The sequence below is a fragment of the Drosophila eugracilis genome, unplaced genomic scaffold (assembly GCF_018153835.1).
Source record: "Drosophila eugracilis isolate 14026-0451.02 unplaced genomic scaffold, ASM1815383v1 contig_2152, whole genome shotgun sequence".
In the NCBI taxonomy this organism is placed as follows: domain Eukaryota; kingdom Metazoa; phylum Arthropoda; class Insecta; order Diptera; family Drosophilidae; genus Drosophila; species Drosophila eugracilis.
This window is the reverse complement of record NW_024573036.1, coordinates 1,278,331-1,304,419: the sequence shown is the minus strand read 5'-3', so window position 1 is coordinate 1,304,419 and position 26,089 is coordinate 1,278,331. Positions and strand designations below refer to the sequence as shown.

The 26,089-nt window shown below is 43.3% G+C and overlaps 2 protein-coding genes across 2 annotated transcripts; both read left to right on the top strand.

The window, feature by feature from the left end:
* The first annotated feature begins 1,329 nt into the window (after positions 1-1,329).
* LOC108110922 (protein timeless) lies at positions 1,330-11,721 on the top strand. Its single transcript, XM_017220200.2, is given in 16 exon segments — positions 1,330-1,424; positions 1,426-1,532; positions 1,621-2,666; positions 2,731-3,057; positions 3,059-3,270; positions 3,328-3,469; positions 3,695-4,203; positions 4,263-4,461; positions 4,518-4,645; positions 5,080-5,233; positions 5,296-5,448; positions 5,507-5,867; positions 6,103-6,355; positions 6,458-6,559; positions 9,886-10,257; positions 11,144-11,721. Coding segments are annotated over 16 exon segments (4,224 nt in total). The 5' UTR covers positions 1,330-1,368; the 3' UTR covers positions 11,247-11,721.
* Positions 11,722-14,760: 3,039 nt separating this feature from the next.
* On the top strand, positions 14,761-25,284 carry LOC108110506 (protein transport protein sec31). Its single transcript, XM_017219586.2, has 2 exons — positions 14,761-14,979; positions 24,116-25,284. The coding sequence occupies exon 2, from the start codon at positions 24,116-24,118 to the stop codon at positions 25,085-25,087; it is 972 nt and encodes a 323-aa protein (XP_017075075.2). The 5' UTR covers positions 14,761-14,979; the 3' UTR covers positions 25,088-25,284.
* The last annotated feature ends 805 nt before the right edge of the window (positions 25,285-26,089 follow it).

Here is a 26,089-nt window from a genome sequence, read left to right as displayed (position 1 = left end):
TTTATGTAAGTTGTGTCTTTGATTTCATAACCAGTCAGCGGAAATGGTATTGGGGTTGCTGGGAGTGACCCATAGACATAGATGGCCGGATAAGATATAATTAGGGATTGGTAAAATTTCTTAAAAACATGCTAAACTGATAATAATTCAGATTTCGGTATAAATATGAAAAACAGATGCTTAACTTTTTCTACATTTTTTGTTAAAGTAAGCTAACTTATTTTGTTTTAAGCACAACATATTTTACTATATCCCAAAGTGAATTGTGTTTAATTAGCTTATAAACTCATAAAACAAAACTATGACTATAACTTTTTGATAACCTATGTAAATTTTTTCCATTGCTTATTTCCCGGACTTAATCCCCTAACGTGCCATTTAACGTGTTCGCCCAAAAGAAGGCAACACATTTCAATGCAGTTCAACTGCACTTTTGTGGCCAAATATAGCGCCAAAGCATTCAAAGTCGACAACCTGGAAGCCGCACAAAAACCGGAACCAACAAAACAGGAGCTGCTGCGCCATTCTGCATCCGTGCCAGATTCAATTCCTATAAATATCGCCACGGGGGTCGACATTCCTGTGCGAATGCTTCAGCTGCAGCCATTGTTCTTTTAGAGTCGGCAGTCCGTAGTCCGGACCCAATGGCTTTGTCCTCCAACTGTGTTGTTTACACAATCAGCATGAATGTCTGCAAGTGAGTCACATGTGGCCACCGGGTGCCGCACTCGCCTGTTGAAGATTTACCTGGTTACGTGATGGATGAAGGTTGGGCTTCTCCCTCTTCGGCGGCGGGGGTGGCAAAGGCCAATCTAACCCACTTTTTACCCTGAATGATAAGTGTGGCTTCTCGGAATTTTTGGGGCTCGTCTCGTAGGCATTTACCTTGATGTGACTCACAGCGGGTGTCCGGACACGTGTGTGAGGTGATGCGCCCGGATTTAATGGGAGTTGATTGGAATTGGGATTTCATCCCCAAGTGGCTGCAATTTTAGCACATTGCATTCACTGCGCCTTTGATGGTCACATGGGCAAAAATTTATGGAATGCGGCGATGTGCGGCCCTTGTGGGGTGGGGGAACAATTAATAATTGGGTGGATTAATCTATTTTTGAATGGCAGTTGGGTCGGTCTTTGTTATCGGCAACAGGCAGATGACCTTTACTTATTTTTAGAATTTATTTAAGGGTTCTAGTCACAATTGCTGAGCCAATTCAATGGAAGTCAAGCTTAAGTGAATACTTTGTGCTTTTAAATAATTACTTTGTGGCCAACTATAAAACTTTAAAAATTTTTAAATAATATTATTTTAATATATTTTCAGCTCTTGCGTAAGGTCGTAAGATTCCTCCATGCTTGGAATCGAAAATGAGCAGAGTTAGGCAGCTCAAACATCACATCTGGAATAATCAAAACTGTATAGAGTGATTCGGTTATGGACTGGTTACTAGCAACTCCGCAGTTGTACAGTGCGTTCTCCTCGTTGGGATGTCTCGAGGGGGACACCTATGTGGTCAACCCAAATGCATTGGGTAGGTGATCTAAATTGTTTATATTTCTGTTCATAAGTTTAGTTTTAGAGCGTAAAGAAATCTAATTATATATTCCTTCCACCCTTAGCCATACTGGAGGAGATCAACTACAAGCTCACCTATGAGGATCAAACACTTCGCACCTTCAGGCGTGCCATTGGATTTGGACAGAATGTGAGGTCCGATCTGATACCGCTGCTGGAGAATGCCAAGGACGATGCCGTGCTGGAGTCGGTCATCAGGATACTGGTCAATCTGACGGTGCCGGTGGAATGCCTGTTCTCCGTGGATGTTATGTACCGAACGGATGTGGGTCGCCATACCATCTTCGAGCTTAATAAGCTGTTATACACCAGCAAAGAGGCCTTCACCGAGGCTAAGAGCACCAAGAGCGTGGTGGAGTACATGAAGCACATCCTGGAGTCGGAACCCAAGCTATCGCCGCACAAATGCGATCAGATCAATAACTGTTTGCTCCTGCTGAGGAACATCCTCCACATCCCGGAGACCCATGCCCATTGTGTGTTGCCCATGATGCAATCGATGCCACATGGCATCTCCATGCAGAATACGATTCTGTGGAATCTTTTCATCCAGAGCATCGACAAATTACTCCTCTATCTGATGACCTGTCCGCAGAGAGCCTTTTGGGGTGTGACCATGGTGCAGCTGATTGCTCTGATCTACAAGGATCAGCATGTCAGCACCCTCCAGAAACTGCTGAACCTCTGGTTCGAAGCCTCTCTGTCGGAGAGTTCTGAGGATAATGAGAGCAATACCTCGCCACCGAAACAGGGAAGTGGCGATTCCAGTCCCATGCTCACCTCGGATCCCACCTCCGATTCCTCGGACAACGGCAGCAATGGCCGTAGCATGAGCGGTGGGCGAGAAGGAACGGCGGCCACCTTGCAGGAGGTGAGTCGCAAGGGGCAGGAATACCAGAACGCCATGGCCAGAGTGCCAGCCGATAAGCCCGATTGTTCCGAAGAAGCCAGTGATATGACAGGGAACGATAGCGAACTGCCAGGATCTCCAGAGCAATCGCAGCCTGCTGGGGAGTCAATGGATGACGAGGACTACGAGGACCACCAGCAAATCCAGCGAGACGAAGACGGGGACGATGATGAAGATGAAGTTAGTTTAGTTATTATAAAAGAAACCTTTGATTAAATATTATTTAAATGATTTACTTTCTTAGGATGAAGTAGAACAATATCTGCTACTGGGCCGAGCCTCCGAGCCCTTGAATCTAACACAACAACCAGCTGACAAGGTCAACAACACTACCAACCCAACGCCCAGCCAAAGTGGTTGCCTGGGAAACGAGCCCTTCAAGCCACCACCTCCTCTGCCGGTCAGAGCCTCCACCTCAGCCCAAGCTCAATTGCACCAGTTCAACGAATCATCTTACACGTCCCACGTGTCAGCGGTCAAACTGGGTCAGAAGTCGCCACACGCCGGTCAACTTCAGTTGACCAAAGGCAAGTGCTGCCCCCAAAAGCGGGAGTGCCCCTCCTCGCAATCCGGAGCTATCGGATTGCGGTTATGGCACCCAAGTGGAGAACCAGGAGTCCATTTCCACCTCTAGCAATGACGACGATGGGCCGCAGGGCAAGCCGCAGCACCAAAAGCCTCCGTGTAACACGAAACCACGGAATAAGCCACGGACGATTATGTCACCAATGGACAAGAAGGAGCTGAGACGCAAAAAGCTGGTCAAGCGCAGCAAGAGCAGCCTGTAAGTTCTAGAAACATCCAAAGTATATAGTAGAGGTCAATAATCTGTAATCCACAGCATCAATATGAAGGGCCTGGTGCAGCACACACCAACCGACGATGACATTTCCAATCTTCTGAAGGAGTTCACTGTGGACTTCCTCTTGAAGGGCTACAGCTATCTGGTGGAGGAGCTTCACACCCAACTTCTGTCCAATGCGGTATGCGGCTATTACTATAATTAATATCTTATAATTGTCTAATTTTGTATTTATTTTATATTTGTAAATTGTCACGAAACGAGACAGAACAAGGTGAAACTTATAGATTTTTCTTTGGTTTTCCTGCTCTGCTAGATTTTTGGATGATATAAGCTTATCTTAGTTTTTAGTTATAACAAATTGAAAAGTTTCAAAAAGCTAAGTCTATTTTATAATTCTCTCCAGAAGGTGCCCATTGACACATCGCACTTTTTCTGGCTGGTCACTTACTTCCTGAAGTTTGCCGCCCAACTGGAGCTGGACATGGAGCACATCGATACCATACTCACCTATGATGTATTGAGTTACCTGACCTATGAGGGGGTGTCGCTGTGCGAACAGCTGGAACTCAATGCTCGACAGGAGGGAAGTGATCTGAAGCCCTATCTGAGGCGGATGCACTTGGTGGTGACGGCCATTAGGGAGTTCCTTCAGGCCATCGACACCTACAACAAAGTGACCCATCTGAACGAGGATGACCGAGCCCATTTGAGGCAACTCCAGCTGCAGATTAGCGAAATGTGTGACCTGAGGTGCCTCTTTGTTCTTCTGCTAAGGCGTTTCAATCCCAGCATCCATTCCAAGCAGTATCTCCAGGATCTGGTGGTCACCAATCACATTCTCCTGCTAATTCTGGACAGTTCGGCTAAGCTTGGTGGAGGTCAAGCGATTCGCCTGTCGGAGCACATTACACAGTGAGAATTAACTTGGTAATAATTAATTTATAAATATAATAACTATATTTTATTTGAAGGTTTGCCACCCTCGAGGTAATGCACTATTATGGCATTCTGCTGGAGGACTTTAACAACAATGGAGAGTTCGTCAATGACTGCATTTTCACCATGATGCATCATATTGGTGGCGATCTGGGCCAGATCGGTGTTCTATTTCAGCCCATTATTCTGAAGACCTATTCCAGAATTTGGGAGGCGGACTACGAGCTGTGTGACGTAAGTTGTTTAAGATAAAAGTGTTTTCCCTTCTGTAAGTTTGTATTGCTTTGTAGGACTGGTCCGACCTCATCGAGTACGTCATCCACAAGTTCATGAACACTCCTCCGAAGTCTCCTCTCACCATTCCCACAACTTCGTTGACAGAAATGACCAAAGAACACAATCAGGAGAATACCATTTGGTAAGGATTTCTGACTTACTTTTGAGGAATATTTTTAAAACTTTAAAACTTTATTAAACATAAGTTCATTGATCTAAGCCACAAACACATTCACAAACAAATAAACATTATTTTGACCACTTATGGACCATTAAGACTCGGCGTTTACTGTTTTCTTTTCGCACTCTCTAATTTCTCATCTGTGGATGTCCAGCGATCATTCATTAACTTATAGGGGATCAAGTATTTATGATTTCTTTATTTGATATTATAAGGCCACTAACCAAACTTTCCCTATGAAAGAGCTTACTAACCCAAATGGTCCACATTGGTGAACATTGGAAAAACTAACACTAAGCCTGCAATGTTAAATTAGTTGATAATGTCTAGCAAAATGTAGCGAATAATAAATCCTGCAAATTAACTAAAACTAATTATGATTTATATCTTAATAGCTCTTGGTCGCAAGAAGAAATGGACACCCTGTATTGGTATTACGTGCAGAGCAAGAAGAACAACGACATCGTGGGAAAAATCGTAAAGCTGTTCAGCAATAATGGCAACAAGCTGAAAACCCGGATTTCCATTATCCAGCAACTTCTGCAACAGGTGATTATATAACCTGAGACTATTCCTAAAAGCTTTTTTATACTTTAAATCGTATTTTATAGGATATCATCACCTTGTTGGAGTACGACGACTTGATGAAGTTCGAGGATGCCGAGTATCAGCGCACTTTGCTGACCACACCGACTTCCGGAACAACAGAGTCCGGGATTGAGATCAAGGAGTGCGCTTACGGCAAGCCCTCAGACGATGTTCAAGTAAGATTAGTTGATATTATTATCAAAATATATATATATATAATCTGCATTCTTACAGATCCTGCTTGATCTGATCATCAAGGAACACAAGTCCCAGCACCTGCTGTGGCTGCAAAAGATCCTGATCGAGTGCTGCTTCGTGAAGCTGACCCTGAGGAGTGGTCTCAAGGTCCCAGAGGGCGACCACATTATGGAACCGGTGGCCTATCACTGCATCTGCAAACAGAAATCTATCCCAGTGGTGCAGTGGAATAACGAGCAGTCCACCACGATGCTGTACCAGCCATTTGTTTTGCTGCTCCATAAGCTGGGCATCCAGCTGCCGGCGGATGCGGGATCGATCTTTGCCAGAATTCCGGACTACTGGACCCCGGAGACGATGTACGGACTGGCCAAGAAGCTGGGACCCCTGGACAAACGTGAGTTGAAGTCATCCCACACAAAAACAACCTCTCAGTCATGTTTCAAGGTGATGTGTATACCGTTATCAACAATTTTTGCTCTCTCTCTGTGTAAAATTTTGATCATGGGAATCTCGCCCGAATTCGAATCCAAATCCGCACTTCCATCCACTCCCAATCTCATTCTGTGTCCGTCGGTGTATCTCGATATGCTGTGTGCCTCTCTCCTTCTCCTCCTTCTGGGCTCTTATAGTCAACCTCAAGTTCGACGCCAGCGAGCTGGAGGATGCCACGGCATCCAGTCCGTCGCGGTACCGCCACACTGGACCCCGGAACTCGCTCAGCTCGGTGAGCAGCCTGGATGTGGACCTCGGCGAGTCTGAGGAGCTAGCTCTTATTCCAGAGGTGGATGCGGCCGTGGAGAGGGCCCACGCCATGACTTCGGCACCCTCGCCCAGTGAGATCTTCGCGGTGCCCAAGACCAAGCACTGCAACTCCATTATCAGGTGAGAACAGAGTACCCAATAGTAGCTTTGGTATTTCTGAATGTTTACCTTTATTTGACAATCGATTTGCTAATTTTCCTCTATCCTAACTCTACTTGACAGATATACCCCCGATCCCACTCCTCCAGTCCCCAACTGGCTGCAATTGGTTATGCGCAGCAAATGCAATCAGCGCTCAGGTCCGGCTGGTGATCTCAGCGATTGGTAAGTGCACTTTGTCCACATCCATATTCACATCCATATCCATATCCATATCCCAATCCAAGCCCAAGTCGCGCGACCTAGCCCAACCTAGGCGAAGACAATGCCGAAAATCTTCAGATTTATGGCACACGGCAGCCGTTAAGGCTCTCCGAACACCGAACATATTGTTAACACGACGCGACGCTCTCTCGGCCAGCTGAAATCAGCCAACTCGGAGCTCTGGGCCGCGATTTATGAACTTTGGGGCCCCCGGTACATTTACTTTCCTGTGTTGACAGTCGTTGTCGCCAGTTGCGCACTAAATGTCAGCTCCGTTTTGGCCATTGTGTCTGTCGGCCAGTCTCCCAGAGCCTTCCACTTAGAACTGTCTGCACTGGCAAAAATAAGGGGGAAGCAAAACTACTTCTAACTGCGAACCCCGAATTAAGCACCCTAAGATTTTCTTCAGTGCACTTTGGGCCACCGCTCGACTATCTATTTAGATGCATATAGAGTGTGTATCTCATCCGCTTCGGCCATGTGTGTCCGTATTACTCGTACTTTTGGCCCGACTCCGAGTCCGACTCCGTTTCAAGACCCCACACGATCAGCTCACCCGCTGGCTGAGCTGCTCCTGCGATTTTCCTATTCCGATTGCGACGGCTGCTGCTCATGTTGAACAGCATTTTGCATTTGGGTTTATGACTTTTTGTATGGCATTTTGTTGTTACACCGAAACTCTTAGATCCGCGATAAATAGTCGGACTAGCCGATTATAGGATAACGCAAAGTATATTGGTTCTGCCGTGGAACACGCCTGGGAATGAGACCGAGAAGGGTGGGGCTGCGTCTAATTTGGGCATTTAAACTAGTTAAACATGATGGATATCTTGCACTTGATAGCTTTGGTCTTTAATTGAACTGCGAACGAATTTAATTGCGATTGTGAGTTTGAATAATTCAATAGGTCCAGACTGGCTCTGACTTACTTTGATGATTTAATGCAGCCATATATTTCGCATTTCATTCAGCAGTGTTATTTTCTGGGGTATCATTTTTGCAATCAAGATAATATTTACATAACTCCATTAACTAAAAGATTTATTGGTTTTTAACAAAAGGCGTTGGCAGTATAAACAGAAATCTAAAAAGTTGATTTTTAAATTTGATGAAGTCAAACTTTCCTTAGCGATACCCTATCTTTTCACTCCCTCGAGTAAACCCATTAATGTTGGCATTTTTGCTTAAGAACCATTTACACCTTCGACAAGTTGGCCATGTCCACAAGCTAACATACGGCAATCAATGCTATTCGCGAAGTACATTGGCCTGACCTCTGTCAGCGAATCCAGCAGCAGCAGCAACAGCAGCAAAAACCCAGCAGCAACATGAGCAGCAGCAGTAGCAGCAACAGCAACATGAACAGCACCAGCAACATCAAGAGCAACACGAAATGAAGTCATCGCGATTAGCACGCGCAGCTGAGACAGAGCCTATGAATGTCGGGGCAGTTGTATCTGATAGATACCCGAAAGCTGGAGGACAGTGGCTATACTCGCACCCTGCCTGCATAAATTGTCTTTGTCGCATAAATAAACCAGATAATCTCGATACTCGACACCGCAGCTGGTCGTAGTCAATCAATTCATTAGGCTTATAGGGCGAAATCAAAGCGCTTACACCGAATTAACTAATTAATAAACCGCCCGAATAATTGCCCATTGTTTTGGGTAATTAGAAATCCGAGCTGGGCCGTATAAACCGTCATTAATCACATCGAGAGATGTTGACATTTAGCCGGGCTTACAATCTTCTGACGAATGCTGTGCATCCTTAGAAGCAACTGTCGTCGACCCCATGAGAATTTCCAGTAAACTGAACCAGTTTTCGGCTAAAATTTGCATATTTTTTTGTCCACGATCTGCGTTTTGCTCTTTGAAGAAGGCATGTGAAATATTCTTGCTGATATTTTATTTATTGTTTGCTGCACAGACGCTGCGGCTCCTCTGCCTTTGTCAAACGAGTTTTCTGTTTACAGTTTGTTACCGATTTTTTACGTGGAAAGTAAAAGTCAAATGTTACGCGATCTTTGGCCCCCGGGGATCCCCCGAGCCAAAGGCAGTGCGTGAGTCCAAGAGTGCAACCAAACAAGTTCTTTTGTTAGTTTGGATATATGGCATAAAAAAGCCAACTTGCTTGCTGACTCAATAGTTGGGTTAGATCATTAAGGATGAAGTCATCTAGGCTTGCAAGCGATAGTGCTATCTGAATACGCTTTCTTATAGGTTAGACTTTAAATTTGATTTTATATTTTTAATTATATTGCGACTAAAAGTATCTCACAGATACTTTAAGTAATTGCACAACTCTTTGAAAGCTTAAGCAAATTAACACAAGATCTAGGCACGCTCCTCGGTCGCCTGTAAAAATATCTTTTTACTCGTTGCCCTGGGGGCGTGGGCGTCGACAAAAGGCAATTTTCCAAAGTAATTTACTTTGACGCCTGGCGAAAATTGAATTTGACATTTTTCTCATTTTTTGCTGTTATTTGCTGGGAGTCGTACGAGTGAATATGCAACGACCAGCCCACAAGGAAGCCAAAGTCAACAGCTCTGGCTTGAGTTGAGTTGCACTTTTCAAGTGGCCCGTGGGCTGTGGGCTGTTTTCCACTCCGCAATCTGTCAGGCACAGCAGCAACACCAGCAACAGCAGCAACATTGGGCAGAAGACTACTAACTACTAACTACTAACCATATTTTTCCGTTTGGTTTTCCCAGCTTCAATTGGCGACCTTCTTTGGCTGTGACTCCGTTTTGGGTTTGGCCAAAACTATGCTTTTTTTGTGCTCCTACATTTTGTTAACATTTTGCATGATTGCCAATGCTTTTTGTTGCTGCTGCAGAGCAATAAGTGCAACATGCAGCCGCAACACGGACACCTATTGCTCTCTGGTGGACTGGTGCTGCCACCACATCAATCAGGCCCATAAATCATTTTAATTATTAAATAAACAAGTTCCTGAAAAAAGAACTGCAGCAGCCATCGAGTCTTGTTGAGTCATTCAATTCAGTAACTGCTACTACGGCCATAAAGTGTGAGAATATATGGGCTCGAGTACCAAAGGGTTAATTGGGCAAAGATCTGTGAAGTTGGTTTGAAAGGGAAGGGATATAAGGTGGATTCTGGTGAGGTAATGGAAAATGCAGATTGGGAGGTGATGACTGAGAAACGGTTTCTTTTGTAGCTAAACTTGAAGCTTAGAACATATTAACAATATTAAATAAATATTAACATTAAGAGACGTTTCCCTCTATTAACATAATTTGTGATGCTTCTTCCCCTTACAGTCCTGGCTCCTCGTCAACAGTCGTCGACGATGAAGGTCTGGGAAAGTCCATCAGTGTGGCCACTTCGCAGGCAAACACCTCGATGAGCACCGTGAATCCCACAACAGCCTTGAGCCTCAACCTGCTGAACACCTTCATGGGCAGCCACAACGAGAACAGCAGCAGTTCTGGATGCGGGGGCACAGTGTCCTCATTGTCCATGGTGGCTCTGATGAGCACAGGACATGGACTGGACATGGATGTGGATGTATCCATGAAGTCGTCGTTCGAGCGACTGGAGGTCAACGGGTCGCACTTCTCGCGGGCCAACAACTTGGACCAGGAATACAGTGCCATGGTGGCGTCTGTGTACGAGAAAGAGAAGGAATCAAAGTGAGTGCGATAGAAACTGGAAGCCCAGTGGGAAGGACGCCCATTTAGGAAGTCAAAAACATCTTAAATTATGTTAAATTTAATACCGATTCCTGCTGTTCTTCAGAAGAAACTGTTTGACAGATTTCTTCAAAGCAATATTTTCTTTCTTGCCTTCAGTAAACTTCTCATGAAATGTTTTTCATGTTTTATGAAGCTTTCCCTTAAATAGTACTAGAAAATATTGTTTGAACAGATTTCTTGAATGGAGACTTCCCTTCGTAATTTATACTTCTTGAAATATGCATGGATGGTGCATCCTGCATATCTCCCTTTACCAAGTACTTATTATAAACAGAAATTATGGCTTGACAAATTTCTTCGAAGAATTCGCCCAGCTTTGAAAGCATAAATTAAGATGAATAATTGTTATACATTAAGGATGGTGAAATGTACCACCATCTAGCCCCCTTTCTTAACTTATTTTGTGACCCGTTTACCTAACAACTGATGACATCTACAGAAAACAAGATGAAAATTGAGAGCGATGGAGGCGAGGCTCCAGTCAAGACAGGCCCAAGCCAAGCCAAGATTTCGACCTGGCTAATTGACAATTAGACAGATTGCGCAAATGGCAGGCCGTCATTCTGTCAATATGTCCGCAGAAGCGGGGAAAATCAGGAAAATGCCGGGCATTGCCGAACAGTGTCTCACATAAATTTATGGCAAGCAATTATTCAGTTTCAGACATTTGCGGCTACCAAGCATTTTATCCCATTTTCGATGCCTTTTTTTGGCCACAAACTCAATGGAAATTGTTCTTGGCCTTTTTTTTTTTTGGCGGCTAATCTTATGTGTGTGTGTTGCTCATGTTTCGATTTTCGCTTTTGGCTCATGATCATTGCAGCAGCGACAATGTCTCTTTGACCTCGGACCTGACCAGAATGTATGTGAGCGACGAGGACGACCGGCTCGAGCGAACCGAGATCCGGGTGCCCCACTACCACTGAGGATCCATCCGATCGGGAGTCCAGCAGCTGGAAGAATTGTACCTTAATCAAGCAAATCACAACCTTTGACCCTTTCACCCAGCACAAGGATTGTACACTTAGGACCTCCAAAGGCAAAAGAATACCTGATTACCTAGCTACGCATAAAGTTAAGGACAAGTCTAAGCAGAAACTAAAGCGAAGTGCATTATATGGTTAATAGTCGTGAGGCTCTGTAGATTCTATCCCTGTCGTTAGTTATGATTAAGTTAACCTTAGTTTCCAACTGTATTCTGCATATTAACCACATGCATACACACATGTCAATGGGCAGTTCCTGGTTGAAATAGTGCAAATATACACAGACCCAAAAATCTATTTACACGAGTAAGAACGAAGACGAGCGTCCGTATCCAAGATCCATCTGTATGTATATCCTTAGTCATAAGTAATCCTCGGCCGTAATAAAGCTTTCTCTGTAGCCAAAAGCCACAAATCTCTGTCTCTGGCTGGGTGCAAATCCAAACGTGAATAATGTGCAGCAAATTGGCGGAGCCAAAAGATAAACGACCGGTGGGCACCGCGAATTAAGGTCATCTGGCCGCTCTGGGGGTCAGGGGTTTCGGCGAGGGGCTACTCGGGGGATAGTCCACGCACGGTAGCTAATAGAACTGAGAAAAACAACAGCAGAAAATAAATAAATTGAAAAAAACGTACACTGAGATAAATATTTTTATTTTTAAAGAGCCTCTCCTTCTGCCATGGATGTATTTTTATAAATAAAAAATCAACTTTTGTTCGCAGTGTAATAAATAAAACATAGGCGACTCGTTTCCAGTCACATATTCGGTCTTGGTCTGGCCCATACATAAATGGCAAAACATGGCTAAAACAATTACCAAAATGCGGCGGGCACAACAATCGGCCATCGGAGCATAAGCATACTACTCGTACAAGAAATAATAATAATAATTGTGGCCAATTGCTGCTTAGTTGGCTAGTTAATTGCAACATGGCCAAGACGACAGTCCACTCTCGATGGCCACGAGTTCTTGACTTGGCCAGATCTCAGAATGGCGAGTGGCTCTGGGTGAAGAGTGATTCACTGTGGTTGGGAACCAGTTCGGAAATGGCTTAAAATGGCTAAGTTTAGTTCCGTTTTGGCCTAAAATATTTCCTCATTTCGTCTATATTATTTATTATTTCCACGGACTAAGTTTGGGCATTATAATTTACTTTGAAAGGCATTTTGTGAATACCGTCCACTTCTTGTTAACCTTTATTGATTAGTTAAGAGCAGCTTTAGATTTATTCATAACTTCTTTATTAATTTCAAAAATATATATATTTTTCCCTATCCTTTTCCCTGTCTGATCCATCCAACACCTATGGTTCCATAATTTCCCATTCGTGGCATCGCCTCTTTTTCCCATCGTGGGGAGCTGGCGACGGGTTGGCTTGCTATATGTCTTCGCCTGCAAGTTGGCCCGCAACTCCTAGCCAAAATGCACTCTGCACTGCAATTACCAAGACAAGCAGCTAATTTTATTTGCTGTAAACGTGCGCCTCCGTCTTCAGATTTGCTCTTGGCTTATGGCTGTGATTTTGGAGTTTGTTTTTCAGGTCGGTGGGAATTATTTGATGACTTTTCGGAGGCACACGAGCTCCGAGAACCCGCAGATTGCGTGTCTGGGCCACATTAAGCTCCTTTGACGGGTTGCCGCCGCCGTCACTCGTCAATTGAGTTGTCAGCACCTAAGCACCAGAAGTGAGAAAACTCATTACTCTGGGTGGTCTCTTTGGCCAACTTGATATTAAGCCAGGGTGCTAAATGGCCAAAGAGGCCGGGCCAATATGCAAATTGAACCGGAAATCAAAGCGGCTGCGGCTGCGATTTGAAAGTGAAGAGAAGCGCTGCCCAGCGCCCACAAAAGAAGCGATTGTCACAGACTCCAGCAGATTAAATAGCACAATGAGCCAGCCGATCGCGAAACTTGGCCATTTGAAAGTTGAGTTCAAGTTCAGAAATGGCAGTGGCCACGGCAGCGGCAACAGGTTGCTATAATTTATCTACCACAATAAGCCATTATCCCGCATACACGAATAGTTGTCAACGGGAATGGTGAAGCGGCAAGAAAGTTTTTGTGGTTTTCGGGTGGTTTTTATACCCTAATCGATTGATTTTATGGGTGGAACTTGATTTCTTTATTGCTGGCTTGGGAAGCAATCATTGCCAAAATTGGATTTCATTTAGTTAATGAAAAATTAATCATAAATTGGGTTTATTTTCGGAAAGATAAGAGAACCAATTTAAAACTAAAAAGACTTAGTGGATTACAACTTATAAACTGATGTTTTTACGATTCAAAGTCAATTTAGTCACATTGGCAAGCTGATCCCCAAAGTCAGCATACCCCAAAGTTACCAACCAACTTCTTTCAAAACAAATGGCCATCCTCGATGCTCATTCAATAATGACTTTGATCTTTAGCCAAGGGAACAATCGAATATTATTTTTGCATAGGCATGTGAAATGCAAACGCCGTGGAAGAGCTTATGTAATGGGGGAAGTGTGAGACATTTAGATAACATTTGGCCAGGCCTCTCGCAACGATATGGATAGTACTTGAGGCTGAGGTTCGGGAATTTTTGGGCATTTGAAGGAGGGCCAGGAGAGCAGCAGCAGCTCGAAAAGTCGTGTCAAGACAAAGTGCAATAATTCACACTCACTTTCTGGTTTGACGGTTTATAGGTGGGAACACCAGAAACACCAGCAACACCAGCAACATTAGCAACAGCAACATTGCCACTTGGAGGGAGACCTGGCAACATTGCAACCCCGCAGCAACAGCGGCAGAATCGACATCATGGACATGCCCAGACACTCCACTTTTAGACTCCCGAGATTATGAAACTTTACATGCACACGGCTGACACTTTATATAGTTTATGACTTGATAAACTCTCGCAGCGATCCACAGTCCCATTGTCCAAATAAAGCCATAAGCCCGGCCAGCACGGCCAAATTCAATTTACGATTTGTTTGATCGAGCATTTGAAATATGAAATGTTGAACCAATTTTGCATCGCCACCGGCGGCAATTTTCAGGTCTCGGATTTATAGTTCAATTTGATCATGATTTATCCAAACGCCCATAAATAATAACCGTGATTAGGGGGCCAGGGAGTGGCCTTTGGCTGGGCCTCTAATTGATGGCGATCTGAAATTTAATTAGCCTTAGCCGAGAGACCAACAAGCAGGTGCTTGAAGATGACAATCTCCTGGTCATTTGCATGTGGTTCTGGGGCTAAGATGTCTCTTTATACGGCTGCTATGGATCCCATCTTCGAAGCCTCGGAGCCAGCAGAGACATCAACCCGAGCCGAGCGGAGGAGAAGCCTGCTGAGCTTCGCTTCGTATCTTCGTTTCTTCGGGCACTCGGCTATTCCGATGTTCGGAGTAGCGGACTTTCGGAGTCGGCGGCTACTTCTACTTGGCGTTGCATAAAAAGTGGTTCAGTGGAGCAAACGCCTTCAAACCGAAAGCGTCGCGAACGCCTCTATTGAAATCACGTACTGTAAATCGCGCGGAAGTGAAGTGCGGCCAAGGATCAGGCTTCTATATCCTTTATATAGTGTGTGGCTAGTTCAAACCTCCGTTCTCAAGGCTCTTAAATAGGTTCATTTGCAGTAACCGGAATAAACACATCTAATTTGGATACAACGCGTAATTGAGTTCTAAACGAAAGTGAAGGTAAGAAGCCCCATGGAAAGAAGAGCAGCGAACGGGGGGTATGTGAGCCAGTTTTTGGCATAAATTTCCGAGATCGTTGGTTTATTAATTAGCTTTCGCACGAAATGTTCTTGAGCATCAAATAAAACGATTATTTATGATGCAATTTCGTCGGCTCTGCTAAATTTTGTGTTATGTTTTTGACGTTGGAACATTTCATGGGCCAAATGTCTTCAAGGGCATAAAAATTGCCAAATAGACTCACAAAAGATTCATTAAAAACAAATCTTCCAGATTAATCCGTCCTTTATACTTAAGCATTTTTGTTAGGGAGTTCCTAACAAGAAGATTTTATAAGGTAAAGGAAAAAAATGTTAAAAGTTCTATAAAATCCACTGCTTAATAATGCACCAGTTTCCGAGAATGATTTCACCAAGAATTTAACAGGAATTATTTATAAAAAACTATCTATTATTATAACGTCAGAGATTGAATAAAATCAAAGCATAAAAAAACTGTTTTAAATAGAATTTCATAAATTAAACTTCGCCTGATAGGTATTGAAAGAACATTTATCAAATTAAAAATTCATTTTCGTTTCATTAGAATTCGATAGAACTTGATATAGAACTATTTATTTATGAACCATTTTTCAGCTCTAATGCTTATGCTTTGTTTTTCAAAGAGAACTTTCTATAGGCCAAATGTCAGAGATTGCATAAACATGGCACCGAACAAAATTATAGACTTTTTAAGAGGATCTACACCTAGATAAACTCAAGTCTAGCTGTGGCTCACTTTTATTAATATTCATACCAGTTTGCCTAGTTTTTGCTAAGCTCTTGCATTGCGGAAATATGCTGGCTATAATGAATTCAAATTGTGCTAAGTAATGTGAAGAACGAACTTTGGATTTCAGGGGATCAACAATGGCCAGAAGAGAGGAACTCCGACTTCATTGGCTACTGACAAGTACAAGTGTCTTTTTATTGCAGATTATTTTGATTAGCTTCGATTCGAATTGCATTGGCCATTGAAATTGCCAGCGAATTGCGCTCTAATCAGCCTGACAGACGTCACACAGTGGCAGACAGACTAATTTGCATATTAATTTTAATTGAGTGAGCAGCGACCGGCAGGAGACATCTGTCGATAAAGTTCACTCGAATTGAAATGGAAAATGTCAGCCCCCAGACCCAAACTTAAACTCAAACCCAAATCGAATTTGAAATCGAAATGGAAATGAAAACCGAAATAGAGCCATTGGCATTGCAGCTGCCCTGGCTACGTGGTGGGTCCTACTAGCAGCAAGATCAGACACAGAATAAATTTAAATACAATGCAGCTACAGATTGTCGAAACAAATGTGGTTACAGCAGAGCAGTGCCTTTTCGGTACCGAATTGAAAGCAAGTTCGTTGCCTAAGTCTTTTGATTGATTGACCAAAAGTCGGCGAATTTATGGCAGCATCATCCCCCTCTCATTTCTCTTTCATTTCGAAGTCATAAAACCCCACCTATCGAGACTTCCGACTGGCGAGTGACAAGCTTGGCAAATTGTTACACACTAACCATTCAATGTCATTGGCAAAAACAAAAAATTTGGCGAAGCCAAAGCAAAGCAAAAAGTTTGCGAATCTCGCACTGTATTCCATCATCAGATTTGCATATGCAAATTTCATTCCCACGACTTTTAATTGCAATGAAAAAGCGAAACTAGAAAAGCAAATGGAAATGCTGAAAAGAAGACCTGGAACTAGCCAAATGCTATTCTCGATAGTTGTTTGCCAAAGCCAAAGCCAAGGTCAAGTGCGTGATGCTATCCCCTGATATTTATCACCGATCAAGGCTAATCCGGAGCTTCTTAAGTATACGTTTTATGGCCAAGAATTTATTGGGTTTTAAAGTAGTGTTTGACTTAACACATTTGCTTCTCCTCTTTAAATTAAAGTTAAAGGCAGGCCAATGAGTTGCATATTTACTTTTACAATCTCTTAGCCATTTCAAAATTTATTCAAATGAAATCATGTAGTTTGTAGTTTGATATAACATCTTTTCGTTTAAGTTTTTCCCAGAAATCCCGAGAGATTTCACAACTTAAATGCTCTGAAATCCCATTTTCATTTTATTCTTGTTAACTATGACTTAAAAGCAGCAAAGTAGATTTATTTATAACATTTAACTATCGTCTAAAAGCCAACAACTTAATTTATGTAAGACATCTGGCTGCCTCTATTCATCGCCAATAAATCTGTAAGCCAAAAACCCTAAATTGAATGTACTTTACGTCTACTTTCAACCCATAAATCTTGGCTAATGGCTGCTTCTAGAGTATACAGTCTTCGCTTTACTTGAAAGGAGTTTTATTTTTATGACGTTCTATTGCCAGGCACATCTTTGGGTCGTTTTAATTAACACTATTAGCGCAGCCATCAAACAAGGCTAATTAATGAAGCTAAGTTAAATGACTTTTATTTGAATTCAATTCGGTTTCCCCACAAGTTATGTGTCATAATCAAGTCAGAGCCCTGACACTTCCCCTGGGCAATCGAAGCAGGTGAACATGGATTTGAAATTCAAGTGAGCTCAGTTCACTGCACAAAGATCAATAAATATAAAAAGGAAACCAGACCAGGCCAGATCAGAACCATGGGTGAGGCACAAGCCAAAGTCTGGGCTGCACCTAGAAATGCGTACAAATCCGTTGACATTTTGCCCGACAACCTTACAAGACACCCGAGCCTCCAGCCTCCAGCCTCCGAGCCTCCGAGTCGGAGTCGGAGCCAAAAACAGCGACAGAAACACAAGACGGGCCCTGAGACAGACACTTACTAATTGAGTTCCCCCCTTCGAGACCTACATTAATTACCCTCTGACGGGGATGTGGAGTGGCCGAGATCTGAACTTTGAGTTCATTAAGGGTGGGCGTCGCCCAGTTGGGCCTCGGATTATGTAACTCTTGTATCTTCGCCGGCTAAATGTTCAATTTACAAATTATCCAAAGCAAACAGCTTGCCTCAAAGTTCAATTACAACAGCAGCAGCGGCAACAGGAAAACAAACAATTGTTGTGAAATCCTTGTAAGTGAATCGAATATCGAAATCCGAATCGAAACAAAAGGCAAACAATAACAAGGGCAGGCCGACGAATTAATTGAAAGTATTTACAAGACTGGCCAGCAAATCAGAAAAGTCAAATTGAATTGAAGAGCGCGGAAAAGCAAAGCTGATTGAACTCCAAATTGATTGAGCCCAGCGGGGGATTGGCTTGAAAAACTGGAAAAATCTTCAAACTGTCGAAAGGGTTTCCACCCACTGACCTCTGATTAATTAGGCAGTTGATTGAATATTTCCCCAAAGATGCTGTCATCGAAGATCTTATTTAGTTCAGGGAACCTTCCCAATGAATCAGATAATCTTTGGAAGTAGTTGCAATATTTTCCTTATATGCTGACTAACTGAGGAAATACCAAGGTTAGGCGTGCCACAGATATTACAAATTTAGCATTTCCCAACCGATTATTGTTTTTAATGAAACTCCCTCGACTATTTTGCAACTCCCCAATTGAGCATCCAAAACATTTCTATGAAGAAACCAATTCATTATTCACATTTCCCTCGAGGCGTCCATTATTGTTGGCCAGTCAAAAGTTCAAATTGGCAAAAATATTGATTGTGGACCGAGTTCATGTCGGGTTGAGTTACTCAAGTCAGTCAGGCAGTCACGCATATGCCCCTTTCGATTCCGATTCCGATTCCGATTTCGAATCTGAATCTCTTTCCAGCGATTTCTCAATTCGAGTTTGGAGTATAAGTGCTATGCAAATCGATCGGCGAAGTTACCTGAGCCAAAATTCAATTTGCATTTCCCAGACAAAGTTCGTGATATGTCAGCGGGCGTTAGAATGTGTTGGAGGTCACACCGCCCCTTTCAGTACTCGGTAGTTGACACTTTTGCTGGAACTTCGCAATTAGCAGAACCTTTCAAAATAAAGCGTCCAGTGTCGCTGGCATTCGTGATGAATTTCAGCTCAGTTTTATTTGTGGCTTCGGCTTAATTCCGTTTTAATTGCTTTATCAAAATGCCAAAGCCTGCAGCCGAAAACGAATGACTGAGGCAACGAACTTGATTCGAAAACGGGTTGAATCTGCCTTTTGTGTTCGCTGTCAGCTCCCCTCATTAATAGTTTCAGCTCACTGTTCGGATCTAAAATCTCCGGATCTTAATCGCTGTTTCCTTCGATTGTGCAGCGATCTGTTGCTGTTGCTCTAAGATTTGCATAGCTGTTGGCACCTGTCCCGGCTTATTGAAACATTTATATTGGCATTTATATAGCATACACATGTTACTTCTTGTTTATGCTTTTAATTCGCTTTTCGGTATCCAGGTCAAGTCGGCTGTCATTTGATGCAAGTTATTAGGCAACGTTCCTCCCTCTCTTCGCCCAACTTGTCCAGCTACAAATTGCGTTTTGCATTCGCTCTTGCCCAAGCTAACGCACAAGTGGGCGTGGTCTGGCCACTAAGGCGTAGCTTTTGATTAGAATTTCGGTTTCGCAAAGAATAAAGGCTGCAAAATGTGTGAGCACATCGAGTTTGCCTTGAACTGCACATTGAGGTGGGGAAGTGACTTGATAGATAATAACCCATTAAAATCATGAAAAGAAAATATTAGCGATAAGTTTACTTTCAATGCTTTTCTTTAATGAGATTTTCCCACTGTTTTCTTAGCCACGGCTGACCCAATTCTCCTAGTAGTTGCATCTAACAGTATCTTCCACTTAACTCATTGTCTCCACTGATTAACTTTCCAACTGCTACAGATCCGGCTTGTTCAACTCTAATTAAAACATTTTCAATGCCAACAATGGTATTTGATGGTTTCTATTGTCTTTCAGACTAAAAAGTAAAGCATTCCAGAGTATTTGTTACAAGTTTTGAGGGTTTCGTAATTTACTAATTAATCAATGAAGAATGTTTTACTTTACTAAGATAAACGAATTCCAACTAAACTAATCTATGGCCCCTGTTCTAAGCCATTTATCACCTTTAGGCTGCCAAAAATATTTTGTCTAATTACCCTCGCTCGAACACCCGCTTTAATTGGCGCAAAGAATTTAAGCCACCATGAGTGATTGACTAAATTAGCATGGGCCAGAACACGATAGACCCACACAGATAGGATCGCTTTTGATTCCAGACAGATGTTGCAACTAGCCGCGTCAACGCGCAACCTGCAACAGCGTCGCTGCCTGCGAACGACATCAATTAGCGGCGTTTTAAGTGCGTTCCACATTTGGCGTGAAAAAAGCTGAAAAGCGCAAGAGGAAAATGCGTCGAAAAACGCCTCAAGTCAATCAATTTTCCAAGTGCGGTGTAGAGTACACAAAAAAATAAAACAGATAAATGAGAAATATAGTTTGTAACTTTAAATGGAACCACATTCCTAGTTACTATACCTATTTCAATGTCTTATTATAGGTACCCCCTCGAATTTATAAAGACATTTCAGAGGAATAAGTATATTACCTACCCTTCCTGTTTTCTCTCTCTGTAACCCAGCCAGCAAGGAGGCCAGAGCTCGCCGCTTGAGCCTGGTCAAGATTGCGTGGCCAGATTTGAAGCCATTTGGAAAGGCAGCGCTCGAGTTACGCGCCGGCAACTTACGCAAATTTTGTAAGTCCTCCATACCCTGGCGTCCCCCAGACTCCCCCCGAAGTTACCCAGATCCGCGATCTGAGATCTCCCCTAAGGCCCGAATGTCCAAGCCACTAAAAGCCGCCTCATCAGAGGGAGATACTCAGCGACACACCCTAATCGGGCCATGTCGTTGGATCTCGGTCTTGGACTCTGTTTTCGAGTGCCAGACACTGTGTGTGCTGGCTTCGATGTCTGGAGTTTCAGAGATTTTTAATTGAAATCTGCAATGGTCCGACTGTCTGGCAGACAACTAGTTTACGCATTTGAAAGTGCTTTGCCGTGCTGTGCTGTGCTGGTAATTAAAAACTTGTCGTTCGATTTGATAACTTTTTTCTGAGTACCCTAAACGATTGGGGCTAGGTGATCTCAAGGAGGGGATGGCCTTAGGATGGTTAATGGGTTTTTTTTATGGGGAAATAAGACGATGATTTATCTAATGTGATACTATCTTGGAGTTACGTAGGAAGGAATATTTAAGACTCACATTTAATAACCGAAACTTAATTATTTATTTTGCGGAAGATATGCAGATAGTAATTTACTAATTTTTTATTATTTTCAATTTGTTTGCCAATCAATAACCCAATCAATAGCCATTAGTAAGTGTATTCCACCTTCAAGCGGCTCCAACAGAGTTCCTTTCACGTCTCTGAGTCGGCCAACGAGGCGCATACGCAACATTTGTCATGATATGTCCACTCGGTCTGGGCATGCTCATTTTCGGCGTGTAAATCGCTGGTAGAAGGATGTACAGCTGAGTGATTAATGTGCTGGCGACTGTGTTAGCTGCCCCCTCGATGCAATAACCGATCCGCATTCCGGCCCTGCTCCATCATCCCGAGATTTTTAAGTAGCGATGCCAATTGATACCAGTTTATAGAACCAGTTTAGACGCAATGCGAAAACCCAAACAAAACGCCCCTCGGCTAATCCGAAAAACCCAAAAAATATATACAGATTGGAGCATGGACATTGCACAACTTCCAGGGAGGAGGAGGCAGCCATAACGTGACATCCTGGCTACTGGATCGCAGTAACTTAATATGCAACGCACTGGATACTTTTTATGGACACAACTTCTTAGCCTTTGGCTCTCGGCCAAAAGTGAGTGGGAAAATCGCGGTCAACTGGCGTGGCCAAAGGATTTTAATTAACCGATTGGCCAGAAATCTAATTTCCGCTGGTCTAAGAAATAAGAGCGCGCCACAGTTTCGGTGATGCAATATCATCCGAAATGTGCCACGCAAAAGTTATCAAAAAATCAAAGCGAGTCCAAGCCGCATTGACACACTTTTCCCGCCCGCTTTCCACCACCCACTCCTGCCCCTTTCCCTGCTGGCGGAAAGTCCACATACAATTTATAGAGCAGTGTGGATTTGGACCGGAGCCGAAACAGCCAGGCCCAAAGCGAGGTGCGTGAGTCGTTCAATCAATGCAATTCATTCATTGAGTCTGAAGTGGCCAACAACACGCAAGTTGACGTTTTGCCTGTTGGCCAAGTGCCTTTCAAGTCCAGTGGCGTCGAGAGGAGAAGGGGTTTTTGGTCCCTGATCCAAAGTGATATTGTTTTCCCTAAGAAAGCTCAAGCACTGTCCCTGTCTAAGCTGTCACCTCCAAACTCGACTTATACCCCTTTTTCTCCTCTTTTGTGACCAGTTTTTCCTCGTTTTCAATATAAAAAAACCCCTCCTGTCTGCTTGGCACACGCTGGCAGCTCTGAAAAAAAATGCGTTTTCGCAGTATGCAAAAAATATATTCGGCACTCGAAAAAAAGATAGAAAAAGACAGCAAAATCGATGACCAGCAAAAAACTGCGTATGGCTGCAACTTATTGATTTATTATGGTGCATATAACGCATAATTTATTACAAATCTATTTGAGCTGAGTTCGCGAAGGGGGAAGGGGAGCCTTTGTGCGTGCCACGAGATTTATTCATCAACGGAGGGACGTAAACAAAGGACTTAGGCAACCAACTAGTTCTTACTGAAGTCGAAAATAGGTTAAGCTTGCAAGGGAATTGTAAAGATGAAATTACAAGGAATTTAACAACTTTTACAAACTCCTTCACTCTTCACTTGGCATGCATAATCACAGGCATTATTATCTGCCCCTTGTTAATGACTTAATTAAACGCCTTTTATGTAAACAACGGCAAGTGAGCCGGCAACAGCTCGATGCATGATCTGAACCCACAGCTGACACCAGAGCAACGCCCACGCAGCCACAACAACTGGAGTAGAAGCAACAACAATGACCACACGCCACTTGGCTGCACACTTCCCACGCCCCCTTTCCGCCCCCTGTCCCCCTTGTGCAGCCATGGCCCCTGTGTTTGAACCTGCTGCCAGTTTTTGTTTGTTTCTGTATCTACACAGGGAGAAATTTAACAAACAGTTTGATTCATTTTTTCATTTAAAAACTAATCAAATATCAATTAACATTTGTAGTAGAAGTATCCCTTTTTAATATTATTTTGCAAATTGCAAAGCCAAACCAACACATAATCTCTCAAAACCTAACAAGATTTCGCTCAGTGCATTGTTGTTGCCTCAACGGTGGCGACTGCCTGTTGATAAATATCATTAAGCCGCCCGCCTTGCTGTTCGCTTTTGTTTAGTGGGCCCAAGAAGATTGATAATGCGGCTCAAAGGAGGGCTATTTGTGTGGGAAGTGTTAATAGGAGGAATGAATATAAATATCCAATTAAGTGCAGCGATTTGATTTAATTGGCCGGCGATTTGTGGGGGGCACTGTGGAGTGAATGGGGCCCAGACCCCTGGTGACTAGCAGATGTTAGCGATCCGATTTGCTAATTAGCTTGTGGCTCTCCTCTGGCCACCGCCTCCCATTATGATCGCCGCCTTGGGCATCGATCTGTGCATGAAATATCACGCCAATTACAGTAGCGGCCAGCTCGATCCAGCAACTTAACGATTCACCAATCCACCGATCCACCGGCAAACCACAACCAGTTACTTTTAACTCGGCGTACTGCGAAATTAAATCAATTAAATCAAAAAGAGTGGAGTTGGAAGGCCAAGAAGCGAATGGTTGATACTCTTTCAGTGTGTTAATCGACTAAATGGTTCATAACTAGAGATAAATTCCTAATGATCACGCACTTAAAATGCAAAATCAAGAGCTTCCCATATAAGAATTTATTATTATAATGAATTGAGCTCATAGATAACAATTAAAATAATAAATATACCCCTTAAATGAATAGAGTAACAACCTAATAGACAGCAGCAACCGCTGTAGTTGAGTGATTTTGAATCAATTATGTTTACGACTGCTCATTAAACATTTATTAGATTGATTGAGCGGTTATGTGATGTCACATAATTACATGTGTGCTAAGAAATATTGCCCCACCCAACTCTATATTTCCACTTTTAATTACCCCTTAACTAGTTTGATCACCTTCCTGAAAAGATACCCTCTAATTCCCATTACAGATGCCTTACCACCGACTGAGTATTCTGGGCCTGTTGCTCCTCTCTTTGGCCTGCACCAAAGCCGACGTGGGCTATCATTACAACAGACCTACTAGACCCACAGCACCTTCGGCGCCTTCTGGACCTGGATACACTGGTCACCAGTTCAGTGCCCTGCCCACCATCCATCCGCTGCCACCTATTCCGGCACTTCCTCCACTTCCCACGGCCAGAGTTCCGATTCCCAGGAGTCGTCCTACTGCTCCTGCCGCCAACATCGTTAGTCATTATCTGCCGCCCAAGCCAGTGGTGTCCACCTATATTCCACCGCCAGCGGCAGCCCCTATATCATCTATAACTTTCCATGGAACGCCCACTTTCAAGCCCATTTATGGGCCTCCACCACCAGCGAGGATAACTCCGTCCATTCCCACGATTGCTACGCCTATTGTGGTGCCACCCACTGGTCCAGCTCCCTTGCCCGAAGGCGGAAATCTCCGCATACCCTTCGGCAAGAAGGCCCTGATTTCTCCCGGAGAGTCCTACGTGTCCAATGGCAGACAGCTGAAGCAATATGCCGTCATCGAGATTATAGACAACGATATAGACGAGACACCATCTCCTTTCTTGGCGGGATCCAGCTTCTTCGATCGCTATGGAGCACATGTAGGTGCTCCCGCGGCGAACGGAATCCAAATAGATTCTCGGGCCAACGCCCTGCTGCTGGAGCAACAGCAACTCTCCATCCAGCCCAGATCTCAGGGAGGAGTCCAAGGAGGAGACGCCATTGCCCTGGGTTCGGGAGGACTGGGCTTTGTGCGCTTGCCCAACGGAAATGTATACCTGGGCTCCGGATCGCTGGGTTACATCAGTGGTCAACAGCGAGTGGCTTCTGTCCTGGATGCACGCACCCGGTCGGAATCCACTTCGGATGCCCTGCACTTCGGTCATGGTGCCTTGGGGGGAGTGGACAACCTGCTGAGATTTAAGTAGAGAGGCTACCCTCCTTACCCACTCACACATCCACATCTATATCTATTGAAATATGTATATTGTATTGTAAATATGTAATTAAAGCACCTTCTTGTTTGTGTAGACCGTAAGCTTGCTTAAACTATTTGAGATTCTTGTACATTTGTCCTATGCGAAACATCGAAACTTGATCAAATAAATACAAATATGGTTACAAATCAGTAGGATTGTTATTAAAATATAGCGAAAGGTGTGTAAAATCGGTCACTAGAGGTACTATTCATAATTTTACCTTTTCGCACAAAAGCAGGCTATAATTTTTAGCAGCACAAAAAAATACTAAAGCAGATACCGCGAAAATTCAAATACTTTCATGCTTATAATTTACTAATTTACTTAACAAATGTTTAATATGATTGCTAGATATATTAAAACTGAATTAGCCCTTTCTAGATTTCTATATTTAAATAGAACTCGGAATAATGAAATTTTTAAATTCATTTTGTTATTGCTTGTAAATCATTTCGATATTTGTTAATTCAATTCGAATTCAGAATAATTTAAAATGTAAATGGGATGAACTTTCGCGTTTGACTGGCTGGCGTAGTTTACTAATTGAATTTAATTGATTGCTTTATATTTATAACTCGGTAAACATCTGAGATCACACAGAATCTGCATGCGTAGCACTATTTGTACTATCTCGTGTGCTTTAATTTTTGCACTGCGATGCTAAATCTCGGCTGAGCAAACACTTTTTCAGCGCCTGTTTGCCATTAAGTAATTATTCATGCGCAATATTCAAATGACGCTGGAACGTGCCGGGATCAGAGTAGAATATAGTGTGGTTGCTGCTATTGTAGGGATCGGTCTATCTGAACATGTGCTTGGCATAATACTTTTGACTTCTAGGGAAGTAGTAGCCAAGGGGCCAAGGCGGGGTCGTTTCCTAACTGCGCAGTTTCAAAGATCTATTTTTTGTTGGGCTTGTTTGCCGGTTTTTAGATATACACAAACGCGTTG